General features: G+C 40.0%; 1 protein-coding gene across 1 annotated transcript in view; it reads right to left on the bottom strand.

Moving 5' to 3' along the window:
• The window catches only part of LOC126278468 (out at first protein), an 88,485-nt gene that overhangs the window by 18,742 nt on the left and 55,632 nt on the right, over positions 1-14,111 (bottom strand). Inside the window, exon 5 of the mRNA XM_049978611.1 lies at positions 1,753-2,078. Within this exon, the coding sequence (XP_049834568.1) occupies positions 1,786-2,078 (293 nt within the window). The 3' untranslated portion in view covers positions 1,753-1,785. The remainder of the gene's footprint in view (positions 1-1,752; positions 2,079-14,111) is intronic.

Raw genomic sequence — 14,111 nt, 5'->3', positions numbered from 1 at the left:
AGAGCACAGAAGTTTTATAAATTGAAACCTTTAAGTCTTTGCACATTTCACATACATTTTGGAACCATTTTAAATGCTTGAAATGTGAGTCTCTTACTCATCTTTCAAAACTAAAAGTATGTTAAATAAGGCTAGGTTTTTATTCTTTATGAACCTGTTATGTGAGAATGTGGTAATAAAACAGGTTTTTATGTAGGACAAAATTTTCAAATGTTTCTAAAACATGTTCAACCTAAAAGTGGAAGCTCTCCTTTTCAGGGAATGTAGAACTATATGGTACTAATCAACAGAAAAAAAGATTATGGATTGGCATTTTAAAAATTCCATAAATTATAAAAAGGTTCAGAATGCTATAGTAAAAGAACTTTGACAAATAAGTCGAAATGGAGGATTTCTTTGTAATCATAAAGTAATTATCTTTAAAACAAAAAAAAAGATATCTAGAACTGTTCCAGAGATACATCATTTTAAATTTTTTTTCAAAATTCACATTTTCAAAATGGTACACGCAGTATCATCTTTGGAGGGCTGTATCTTGGAGCAGAATTTTTTTTTGGAGAGAACAAAAAAAAAAAAAAAAAAAAATAAATAAATAAAATAAAAAAAATACGTGTTCCTTACTTGGTCCTTCATTTTAACATATGCTTAATTCAATAACATCCGAGACTGTGAAGGTAAGATTTTTTTACTAGCCTGCCTGAATTGATATTGACTATGCCAGTAGACCACTGTGTGAAGGCTTGCTTCGTAACTGTCACCGAGAAGAAATTGCGATTTTTCAAGAAAGGCACATTTTCATTTGTCAAGTGCAGTAAATAAACAAAATTTCAGGTGCTGGTCTGAAAACAACCTAAAAGAACTCCATAGTCCCAAAGTAGCAGTTTGGTGTGCTGTTTCTAATTTTGGAGTTATTGGTAATATTCCACCCCCCCCCCCCCCCCCCCCCCACACACACACACTGCCAAAAGAAAATTGAGTGTTACTGTAAACAGCATTCAGTACTGTGCCACGCTCCATAACTTGCTACAGTGAAAACTAGGCGAATTGTTTAATGACCCTGAGAGTGTGTGGTTCCAATAAGATGGCGCACCAGCTCACACAGCACTTCAATCACTGGCATTGGTGAGGACAATGTTTTCTGGACATGTCACTACTTTGCACGGTGATACTGGGTGGCCACAACTTTCACCAGACTTTTTTCTGTGGAGCTATCTCAAGTCCAAAGTGTAACAACATCAACCTCAAACTTTAGAAGCCATCAAGGAAATGATAACTCAAGACGAAGGAATCACACCCCGACCTGACTCGCAGAGTAATGAGCAACTTCAGAGAAAGGCTCAACCAATGTATCAACAATGGAGGCAGCCATTTGAGTGACTTATTGTTTAAAACAAATTAATACACCATATTCTTAAATGGCAATATGTGTGTTCTTAGATAACAAAAATGTCCTATCTTGTTTGGTTTCATTTATCTCATCTTCCCTAACAGGAGTGTTGTTCTTGCCGCACCCTGTAGACCAACACTGAACGTTCAACTGATTAAAATTTATTATTATACAACATAGTGAATTTGTCAACTGGTTTCATTTTCTTAAAGCTCAAAATCGGTCTCCAGTCACTGGGGTTTACACAATTGGCCCATAGTATTCTAGTCTGCCACCAGCAGTACGTACCATACAAACAACACATTATCATGTAGATATATCTACTTACATTGGAAAAATTACAGACTATCAGCAAGCATTCTCACCTAGGTGCCGGCCCAGCCAGCAACAGGCCTGGGTCATTCATCCCAGAGGCAGAGCTGTTTGTGCCGCACATAATAAGAGAGAAGACTGCACTTTCGACAAGTCTTAATGCCACAGCGATATCCACCTCCAGGCAGGGCTGCTGCCCTATCCTTGCCCTTGCAATACTTCAGACCACAAGGGTACCACCCGACACAAAGCTCCAGATTACAAGTGCAAGCATGCCAAGGGTCCGCAGTTTCCAGGCAGCGGGGAACAGGTCCTGCCTGTGATCCTCCGTCAGGTGGTGACCTAGAGACAGAGGCAAGCAGTGCCGACAGTGATGCACCTGCAACAGAGGAGATACTGTAACTGGTCTGTAAATTGTAACCCGCACGTATGTATCACAGAATTAGAATGTAAGCACTGACACAGAGAGCCATTTCAATCTGTAATGTAATTTATCATTCAAAGCACTGGCAAAATCTGAAACTTATCAATGTACTGTAATTCATTTGATAGTTACCAAGCGATGCTTTAATGCAAAATTCTTTCAGAACAATTACTAAATCACGGTTTTCATCTAAGTCACTGCACTGAAAAACACCTATGTCTACACCCTGCAAGCTGCTTCATGTGGTCCACCCATTCCCAGACACTGCTGCAGTGTTCAAACACAGCCAGCAGGCTGAAGAGTGTCCAGTTAGCCTTGCTGACCATCCATTTTGGTGGCTTCTGTGCAAGTAATGCTCCATCCAGTACATGAAAGCAGACTGGAGAGTGGTCACTGGAATGACTGGGGAGTGATCACTGGAATGAAGGTCATCTATGACTTCCAACTGAACAAAGTCTTTGAGGTCTGGAGAGAAGCAAGAGAGGACAATGGCTGAGAATGACCCTTATCAGGACAGAAATTGGCAGTATCTATGTTGAGGATGCACAGCTCATGAGAATCCTGAGGCTCTCTGAAATCCAACCCTGAGGGCAAGCAGAGGTCGAGCTCCACAAAACAAGGTGAGCATTGAAGCTTCCTAGCAAGAGAAATGGTCGTGGCAACTGCTTGCAGGTCAGTAGACAGAGGAAGAGCTGCGGAGTGGTGTGCATTACCAACAAACACGGCAATCTATCCCTTGACCCTTTCTCCAGTCTGGTCATCCTCACAATAGAGCATATAGACGCATAGTGCAGAGGCATCAGATGCTTTAAAATAAGTTCCCTGCAGACACAAGCACAGCTGTGCAAGGTGTTTCATTTCCTCCACATTGAACCCATTAATATTTCACTATAGGATGGGAGCCATCTATGATATGGGTAGCACTTTCATCTTATCTTTCAGCGAGGGTGGGGAATCCACAATGGGTGGAGGCTTCCTCTTGGGGCGAGATGATTGCCCCAGTCCAACATCATGGTCCATCACCTCTGAAGAACATTCGAGAAAGGCACCCAATCTTTTCACTGTCCAGTCTCCCCACTTTCACGAATGATCATGAAACGATGAGGACAACACAAACATCCAGTCCCCAGGTAAAGAAAATCCCCAACCCGGCAGGGAATCAAACCCGGGACCCCACAATCCAGAGAGAGCAACGCTAGCCACTAGACCACGAGCTGCGGGCTTGGGAAATAAGGCTGTACACTTAGGTGAAGGAAACCTGCCTTGACCTGCTCTGGAAGCTTCATGCTGTTAAATGTAAGAATATCAGAGCCGATCACCATTCGCCCTTTTCATAATGTCTTGCACATCCACAATGCCTTCCCAGGACCATTCAGCTTTCAGTTCTTCTCGGGGAATGTCAACTGGATCCCTGTAAGACACAAGATCTTTGCTGTAGTTCATGGTATTGTGGAGTTTGGTTTCAACTGCACACTCCACAAGGCATTGAGCTTCCTGGAAGTTCTTCACTTGTTGGGAATAAGATGTTTTGACCAACAGGGTCCAATTTGCAACTGCTTGACAAATTTTAAAGTTCCTGCAATGCCCTCTATATGCTAGAGAAGAGCAAAATCTTCTCAAAGCTAAGTTCTTTTAATTTCACTATGATGAACACATTCTGATAACCAGCATGCACTATGTTACTATCAACTGGAGAACTGGCTACCTGAGCCTTGTTGTTTGACTGAGTGTTGGTACCTTCCAGTGGCCCACCCTGTCCACTGGGAGGAGGAAGAGAAAATTTTGAAGGATCTATTTCAGTCCCAAGAGCACCTAGGGAACTTACAGTCTATCTAGACGGAGACCTACGTGGCTAGGTAAATCTTGTACAACTGAGAAGTGAGATTCCTCAGAGGTTACTTGCTAATGACTGTTCCACCTCAACAGTCAAGGATCTCATCAGTGCACAACACACATTGAGATTGAGATTTTTTTTATATATAGAGGAACATAGCATCCTTACGATGCGAGCAGTCAAGCCAAGATCCCCGTTCTTTGTGAAACACAACATTTCATGCCCGGCCACAGAGTGGTCGCTGAAGCATGCCCAGAGCTTATGTTGACAGAGGACTAGCGGCACTTACCAGTCCCCCAGATAAGGACCCCGGGATCACCAAGCCAGTACCCAGCAAACAAAATCCAAGCTCCTGAGGGCCTCATAAATGGTGGTAATCCACTTGGATACTGCAGAATGGAAGGATATCTTTCTGGAATTAACTGCAATGTTATTTTGTTAGCAGGAAAATCATTTATTAGTGAAGGAGTTCTAGCATGCTTTGATGAAGAGTAGTTAAGGGTGTAAACCCACGTGTGTACCTATATGAAGTGAAGTAATTAAAATATTGGGAAAGATACTTTCTCAATGGTTTTTATTTCTTTCTTATTGATGTAAATCTTTTGTACATTCCTGAAACTGCTTTATTTTATTAATTATAAAGTTCGAGTCCATCTTAGTTAAAATGTCATAGTACAGCTTTCCTTAGGACAATGGTCCTTTCCTTTCCGGTGATTCTAATTTTCCATACAGTTCCTCAGTAGACCTTAGTCGAACCCGTCCATCAACACACCTGTTGATCAAGTGCTTTTCTCAATACACATTTTTCCTTTTTTATCAGCTAGTTGACCCATCTTTGAGCTCAACAAGGTTTCAGATGTATGTAATCATTTTGGTTTGATAATAATGCTTTAGTATCTTAAGTTCCCTTTATGAAAGTCTGACAGCAGATGGTAGGCCCCCTTTCAAACCTGTGAAGACAGTGCTTGCTCCAAAATTCAGATATCAACATAGTGGAGCTACCATTTTACTGTGTGGCTTGGCATGAAATTTTGTGTGTCACAGAGAACGGGGCTCTTGGCTTGACTGCTCGGATCGTAAGGATGGTATGTTCCTCTATATATAAAAAAAGCCTCAATCTCAAGGTTTGTTGTCCGCTGATGAGATCCTTGGCTGTTCAACAAATATAACAGTTATCAATATATGAGATCAACATGTTCACATGATCACCAGTATCATGAGGGCAGGCCGCATAATCGACACTAGCATAAAGACTGCTGGAGAATGGGGGAAGAAGCAGAAAAAATATCATTTCAGTAATACGTAGCAGCAAATGGCTTTGGATTAACAGCAATACAGCAGCCCTTGGATTAGTTTATGCAGCAGGCGGATGAACTGTTGCAGCAAATACTGCTTTTTTCCACCTTTCATTCAGATGAGCAAGACTGGAAGAACTTTCATCGTTAGCTGCTGCTTCATTTCAAAGTATGAGAGATGATTGACATTGCTGTACATGTTTCACTTGTCTTCCACCCACTAACCTAAAAATCTTATTCTTGCCCCCAAGAATTGTAGTACATATAATATCCTGAATCTCTTAAATTTTCTGAAATATGAATAAAAGTTTACCATATTGTGGACAAAATCTCATTCAGTTGGTACACATTTTAGATGTTCTGAATGTCGTGAACACCTTCCTGCCAGAGCTTAAATGATTGTCTTGTAAGTACTGTTTTGAATGTGAAAATCCTGCTTGTCGGCACTATGAGGTTTGCGCTAACGGACATGCTCTTTCACTTTCTGTACATAGTGTGCAAGCACAACTCATCCTTGATTGCCACAGTTAGAAAAAATCCTCACTATCAACATTGCTCCAACTATCCTTGTCTTAGATAAAAGACTACAATTTATTGCTGATCTTCATAATTTCTGTCAAGGAATGGCATCATGCACATCACTGTAGCATCATTTCACCCAGCCTCCAGGAGTGTTGCGAAGTATTTTGTGCAAACATTGAAGATTCACATGAAAAAGGATAACCAGGTTTCAGAGTAACAGGGAAACGAGTGATCTAGTTTTTGCCATTAGACAACTAGCAGTAAAGTACTAGGCAAAAGGGAAATATCCGATTGTAGTGTTTTTAGACACAGGAAAAGCCTATTAACAGTGTTCCAAGGTGCAAAATAAGGAACTGTTTGCATTAACTGGAGTTCCAGGTTCTCTAGTTCAAAAGATTGAAAAGCCGTTTTAAAACAGCCAAAGCACTCTATATCTAGGATATGGTAGATAAGAACAGATCCAAACAAAGAGAGGAGTACAACAAGATAAGTTAAAAAATTAAAGCTGTACAACAAGGAGATGTAACAGTTTTTGTAGGTAACGTTGCCACCTGGCGAGAGAGAGAGAGAGAGAGAGAGAGAGAGAGAGAGAGAGAGAGAGAGAGAGAGAGAGAGAGAGAGAGAGAGTGCACAGCAGACTCAGAGGAAATTAGACTGCAGGACTAGTAAGTTTAATAAGCACAAGTTAACTGCAAGCAAGAAGAAGAAGAAAACTTTAGCTATAAAGCTGCACAAACATCCAGACAATGCACCTCAAATTTGATGGAGAAAGAATTGAATGTATAGAAAGCTTTAGGTACGTTGGAAACATGGCTTCAAACTGGAGGGGGGAGGTAGGTTACGTTAAAAATCCTACACAAAGTGCCAGAAGGCTCCAAGTTGTTCTACCTAGTATGAAATCTACTGTGAAATAAAATGTTGTTGTTGTTGTTGTTGTTGTTGTTGTTGTCTTCAGTCCTGAGACTGGTTTGATGCAGCTCTCCATGCTACTCTATCCTGTGCAAGCTGCTTCATCTCCCAGTACCTACTACAACCTACATCCTTCTGAATCTGCTTAGTGTACTCATCTCTCGGTCTCCCTCTACGATTTTTACCCTCCACACTGCCCTCCAATGCTAAATTTGTGATCCCTTGATGCCTCAAAACATGTCCTACCAACCGATCCCTTCTTCTAGTCAAGTTGTGCCACAAACTTCTCTTCTCCCCAATCCTATTCAATACCTCCTCATTAGTTACGTGATCTATCCACCTTATCTTCAGTATTCTTCTGTAGCACCACATTTCGAAAGCTTCTATTCTCTTCTTGTCCAAACTAGTTATCGTCCATGTTTCACTTCCATACATGGCTACACTCCAAACAAATACTTTCAGAAATGACTTCCTGATACATAAATCTATATTCGATGTTAACAAATTTCTCTTCTTCAGAAACGCTTTCCTTGCCATTACCAGTCTACATTTTATATCCTCTCTACTTCGACCATCATCAGTTATTTTACTTCCTAAATAGCAAAACTCCTTTACTACTTTAAGTGTCTCATTTCCTAATCTAATTCCCTCAGCATCACCCGATTTTGACTACATTCCATTATCCTCGTTTTGCTTTTGTTGATGTTCATCTTATATCCTCCTTTCAAGACACTGTCCATTCCGTTCAACTGCTCTTCCAAGTCCTTTGCCGTCTCTGACAGAATTACAATGTCATCGGCGAACCTCAAAGTTTTTACTTCGTCTCCATGAATTTTAATACCTACTCCAAATTTTTCTTTTGTTTCCTTTATTGCTTGCTCAATATACAGATTGAATAACATCGGGGAGAGGCTACAACCCTGTCTCACTCCTTTCCCAACCACTGCTTCCCTTTCATGCCCCTTATGACTGCCATCTGGTTTCTGTACAAATTGTAAATAGCCTTTCGCTCCCTGTATTTTACCCCTGCCACCTTTAGAATTTGAAAAAGAGTATTCCAGTCAACATTGTCAAAAGCTTTCTCTAAGTCTACAAATGCTAGAAACGTAGGTTTGCCTTTTCTTAATCTTTCTTCTAAGTCGTAAGGTCAGTATTGCCTCACGTGTTCCAACATTTCGACGGAATCCAAACTGATCCTCCCCGAGCTCCGCATCTACCAGTTTTTCCATTCGTCTGTAAAGAATTCGCGTTAGTATTTTGCAGCTGTGACTTATTAAACTGATAGTTCGGTAATTTTCACATCTGTCAGCACCTGCTTTCTTTGGGATTGGAATTATTATATTCTTCTTGAAGTCTGAGGGTATTTCGCCTGTCTCATACATCTTGCTCACCAGCTGGTAGAGTTGTCATGACCGGCTCTCCCAAGGCCGTTAGTAGTTCTAATGGAATGTTGTCTACTCCGGGGGCCTTGTTTTGACTCAGGTCTTTCAGTGCTCTGTCAAACTCTTCACGCAGTATCGTATCTCCCATTTCGTCTTCATCTACATCCTCTTCCATTTCCATAATATTGTCCTCAAGTACATCACCCTTGTATAAACCTTCTATATACTCCTTCCACCTTTCTGCCTTCCCTTCTTTGCTTAGAACTGGGTTGCCATCTGAGCTCTTGATACTCATACACATGGTTTTCTTCTCTCCAAAGGTCTCTTTAATTTTCCTGTAGGCAGTATCTATCTTACCCCTAGTGAGATAAGCTTCTACATCCTTACATTTGTCCTCTAGCCATCCCTGTTTAGCCATTTTGCACTTCCTGTCGATCTCATTTTTGAGACGTCTGTATTCCTTTTTGCCTGCTTCATTTACTGCATTTTTATATTTTCTCCTTTCATCAATTAAATTCAATATTTCTTCTGTTACCCAAGGATTTCTACTAGCCCTCGTCTTTTTACCTACTTTATCCTCTGCTGCCTTCACTACTTCATCCCTCAGAGCTACCCATTCTTCTTCTACTGTATTTCTTTCCCCTATTCCTGTCAATTGTTCCCTTATGCTCTCTCTGAAACTCTGTACAACCTCTGGTTCTTTCAGTTTATCCAGGTCCCATCTCCTTAATTTCCCACATTTTTGCAGTTTCTTCAGTTTTAATCTACAGGTCATAACCAATAGATTGTGGTCAGAGTCCACATCTGCCCCTGGAAATGTCTTACAACTTAAAACCTGGTTCCTAAATCTCTGTCTTACCATTATATAATCTATTTGATACCTTTTAGTATCTCCAGGGTTCTTCCACGTATACAACCTTCTTTCATGATTCTTAAACCAAGTGTTAGCTATGATTAAGTTGTGCTCTGTGCAAAATTCTACTAGGCGGCTTCCTCTTTCATTTCTTAGCCCCAATCCATATTCACCTACTATGTTTCCTTCTCTCCCTTTTCCTACACTCGAATTCCAGTCACCCATTACTATTAAATTTTCGTCTCCCTTCACTATCTGAATAATTTCTTTTATTTCATCGTACATTTCTTCAATTTCTTCGTCATCTGCAGAGCTAGTTGGCATATAAACTTGTACTACTGTAGTAGGTGTGGGCTTCGTATCTATCTTGGCCACAATAATGCGTTCACTATGCTGTCTGTAGTAGCTTACCCGCATTCCTATTTTCCTATTCATTATTAAACATACTCCTGCATTACCCCTATTTGATTTTGTGTTTATAACCCTGTAGTCACCTGACCAGAAGTCTTGTTCCTCCTGCCACCGAACTTCACTAATTCCCACTATATCTAACTTTAACCTATCGATTTCCCTTTTTAAATTTTCTAACCTACCTGCCCGATTAAGGGATCTGACATTCCACGCTCCGATCCGTAGAACGCCAGTTTTCTTTCTCCTGATAACGACATCCTCCTGAGTAGTCCCCGCCCGGAGATCCGAATGGGGGACTATTTTACCTCCGGAATATTTTACCCAAGAGGATGCCATCATCATTTAATCATACAGTAAAGCTGCATGTCCTCGGGAAAAATTACGGCTGTAGTTTCCCCTTGCTTTCAGCCGTTTGCAGTACCAGCACAGCAAGGCCGTTTTGGTTAATGTTGCAAGGCCAGATCAGTCAATCATCCAGACTGTTGCCCCTGCAACTACTGAAAAGGCTGCTGCCCCTCTTCAGGAACCACACGTTTGTCTGGCCTCTCAACAGATACCCCTCCGTTGTGGTTGCACCTACGGTACGGCCATCTGTATCGTTGAGGCACGCAAGCCTCCCCACCAACGGCAAGGTCCATGGTTCATGGACTGCACATAACATTTTCATTTACATGTATATTCTACATTTGTAAACCATTCACAAACTTTCATATAAGAAATAAAACGCAATAAGCACACACAATTATGTAACTGAAGCATGAAAATAACATTTATAATACTTACTTCCAAATAACACCAGTAGTGAAACGGCTCACAGTGGTGATCCCATCCAACAAAATCACATTCATTTGTTGAACAAACATACCACTCATGAAACGGAATCTCCCTGCTGAGAGGGAAGAACCATGTACCACAATTTGTGCAGCACATTGATTATTTTTAGTGACCATAGAAAAACATGTTTAATATATAAAGAAAATGAAGGAGATACCTAAACAAGAAGATTTATCAAATTCCGAACATTCACTATTCAATAAGGGGCATGTGGTGTCCAATCTGCACCAAAAACCCATTAAATGGAGAATCAGCTTTCTGGCCATACATTTAAATGACCCTGCAGTAAACAACAAATCCATAATCACATTTATTGATTCAAATATATTAACCCACTGTGAAATTGATGAATATATGTGATGAGGGTAACAATCAATGAAGTCTTTCATAATAACACCAATAGTCAGAATGCTCGGATTGTTGGATCCCACCCAACGTTATCGCACGCGATGGTAGAACAAACAAAGCAGTCATTAAAAGGAATCTCCCTGTTGAGAGGGAATAAACATGTACAACAATTAGTGCAGCACATTGATTATATTTAATGAACAAAGGAATAAAATTTTTAAAAATATATACCATGTGGTGTCCATCTGCACCAAAAACCCATTGAATGAAGAATCTTTCTGGCCATACAACCAGATGACCACATTTCACGATTCAAATGCATTACTTCACAGTGAAATTGATGAATATAAGTGATAAGGGGAAGATTCAAAACAAGCTCCTAGCAAAACAATGAAGTCTTTCCTAATAACTCCAATACTCAGGATGCTCGGACTGGTAGTTCCCATCCAAAAAAATCACACTCGATGTTTGAACAAACATATCAGTCAATAAACAGCATCTCCCTGTTGAGAGGGAAGAAACATGTACCACAATTTGTGGAGCACATTGATTATTTATAGTGACAATGGCAATTAGATTTTTAAAAATATGAAGCAAATGAAGGAGATACCTAAACAAGACGATTTATCAAATTCCGAGCATTCGTTATTCAGTAAGGTGCATTTGGTGTCCAATCTGCACCGAAAACCCATTGTATGGGGAATCTGCTTTCTGGCCATACAACCAGATGACCCTGGTGTAAACAACAAACATTTAACCACATTTCACAATTCAAATACATTACTCCACTGTGAAATTGATGAATATAAGTGATAAGGGGAAGAATCAAAACAAGCACATAGCAAAACAATGAAGTCTTTCCTAGTAACTCCAATACTCAGAATGCTCGCAGTGGTGGTTACCATCCAACAAAATCACACTCGATGGCAGAAGAATTATAGCAGTCATGAAACAGTGTCTCCCTGCTGCAAGGGAAGAAACATGTACCACAATTTGTGCAGCACATTGATTATTTTTAGTGACCATTGCAATAAGATTTTCAAAAATATAAAGCAATGAAGAAGATACCTAAACACGAAGCTATAATAGTCCCCATAAAAGCTAAACAATGTTTAAATAATATCATCTGCTTACCATGACATACAGTGGTTCGACAAACTGTATGTTATCAAAAAGACTTCGGCAGACTACAGGCAAGTGAAGTGAAATTTTTACATTCTGTTATGAAAAAGAAGAGACCAAATTAGAAAAAAGTGTATTAGAAATGGCATGCAAGTGATCTGCACTATGGAGGAAAGACTAAGAATTGCGCAGATGAAATGGTTTGGGCACATGCAAGTGGTGCTCGAGACTAGAACCGATAGACATACTTGAAAATTAAACTTTGCAGAGGCACACTTCTTGGACTTTCCAGAAAAAGTAGTTAGGTGAAATAAATGATGACTTTCAGAAAGGAGCAGCACTGAAAGCTGTAAAAAGAAAGGAAATGTATAATGATAGGAGCAGATGGAGACATATTGTCCACACAAGATACCCACATGATGATGGTGATGAACATCATCATATCGAAACCCTCATACTCATTATTATTTTAAGCATAATGGCATGGTGTATGCATACACCCTCACATTAACACAGTTTCAATATAAAAACAAACATGTAAGTAAATAGATTATGGTAGTACTGTATATTCTTTGCACTTCTTAGTTCATAGCAAGTAACCATGGTGTGCAGGAAGAGAGTAGAATGTAGATGATGTGGTCTTTAGTCCGTAGACTGGTTTGGTGCAGCTCTCCATCCTAGTCTACACTCAACATGCATCGTAATCTCTGTAACCTTTATCTATTTGAAGCTACTTACCACAGTCCAGCCTTACTCTACCCTCTACACTCCCCTCCCCCCCCCCCCCTTTCCCCCCCAAATGCACTGTCTTCCATTACTAGACGAATAAGTCCTTGAAGCTGTAGGAAATTTCCCACAAAGTAAACCCTTCAGTTTGATTCAGTACAAACTCATTGGTTATTTCATTTACCAATCTAATCTCATCGAGCTTCGGCATTCTTTTGTAGCACCACATTTCAAAAGCTTCCATTCTCCAAGTCCAGGTTTCACTTATGTACAAGGACACACTCCAGACAAATGCCTTCCTTCAGTAAAAAACTTGTTAGTATTTAAATTTATAGTTTAAGTTAAACTTCCCTTAAAAAAACACTTTTCTTGTTACTGCCAGTCTGCATTTTATATCTTCTTCACTGCCACCATTGTTAGTTATTTTGCTGCCCACATACCAAAACTAACTGACTACTTTTAGTATGAATATAATAGAGGGAAACATTCCACGTGGAAAAAATATATCTAAAAACAAAGATGATGCGACTTACCAAACAGAAGTGCTGGCAGGTTGATACACACACACACAAACAAACAAACACACACACAAAATTCAAGCTTTCGCAACCAACGGTTGCTTCTTCAGGAAAGAGGGAAGGAGAGGGAAAGACGAAAGGATGTGGGTTTTAAGGGAGAGGGTAAGGAGTCATTCCTATTCTGGGAGCGGAAAGACTTACCTTAAGGGGAAAAAAGGGCAGGTATACACTCGCACACACATACATATCCATCCTCACATACACAGACACAATAAGACATTTGTAAAGGCAAAAAGTTTGGGCCCAAACGCTTTGCCTTTACAAATGTCTGATTGTGTCTGTGTATGTGCGGATGGATATATGTGTGTGTGCGCGAGTGTATACCTGCCCTTTTTTTCCCCTTAAGGTAAGTCTTTCCACTCCTGGGATTGGAATGGCTCCTTACCCTCTCCCTTAAAACCCACATCCTTTTGCCTTTCCCTCTCCTTCCCTCTTTCCTGAAGAAGCAACCGTTGGTTGCGAAAGTTTGAATTTTTTGTGTATGTTTGTGTGTCTATCGACCTGCCAGTGCTTCTGTTTGGTAAGTCACATCATCTTTGTTTTTAGATATATTTGACTACTTTTAGTGTTTGGTTTTGTAATCTAATTTCCTTAGAATTGTGTGATTTAATTTGATACATTCCATTACCCCATTTTTCTTTTGTTGATGTTCATCTTATACCTATGGTAGTTTTCAATACACTAGCCATTCTGATGTTCTGCTTTTCCGAGCCCTGGCAGATTTACAATGTCATTGGCAACTTTTAAAGTTTTTACTTCTACTCCCTGATCTTTAATTTCCTCCTTTATTGCTTATTCACCACACAGATTGAACAACAGTGGGGAGATACTACAACCACCACTTCCCTTTTATATTTTTAAGCTGTTACAACTGCAGGCTGGTTTTCGTACAAGTACTAGGTAACTCTTTGCTCCTTGTATTTTATCCCTGCTACCTTCACTATTTCAAAGAATGTATTCCAGTCAACAATGTCAACACTTTCTACAAATTTACAAATGCTATAAAAGTATCATTATACTTCCGTGGCTGCAAGCCCGAAATTTTATGGAACAATGTTATAAAAGTAGGTTTGCCTTTTTTTTTTACCTACCCTCTAAGATAAGTTATAGGGTCAGTATTGCCAAGTGCAGTCCCCTACATTTCTCTGTAGCACAAAATGATCTTCCCTGAGGG

The sequence above is a fragment of the Schistocerca gregaria genome, chromosome 6 (genome assembly GCF_023897955.1).
Source record: "Schistocerca gregaria isolate iqSchGreg1 chromosome 6, iqSchGreg1.2, whole genome shotgun sequence".
Lineage (NCBI taxonomy): Eukaryota > Metazoa > Arthropoda > Insecta > Orthoptera > Acrididae > Schistocerca > Schistocerca gregaria.
The sequence above is the reverse complement of the archived record's forward strand: the minus strand, read 5'-3'. Positions and strand labels throughout refer to the sequence as shown.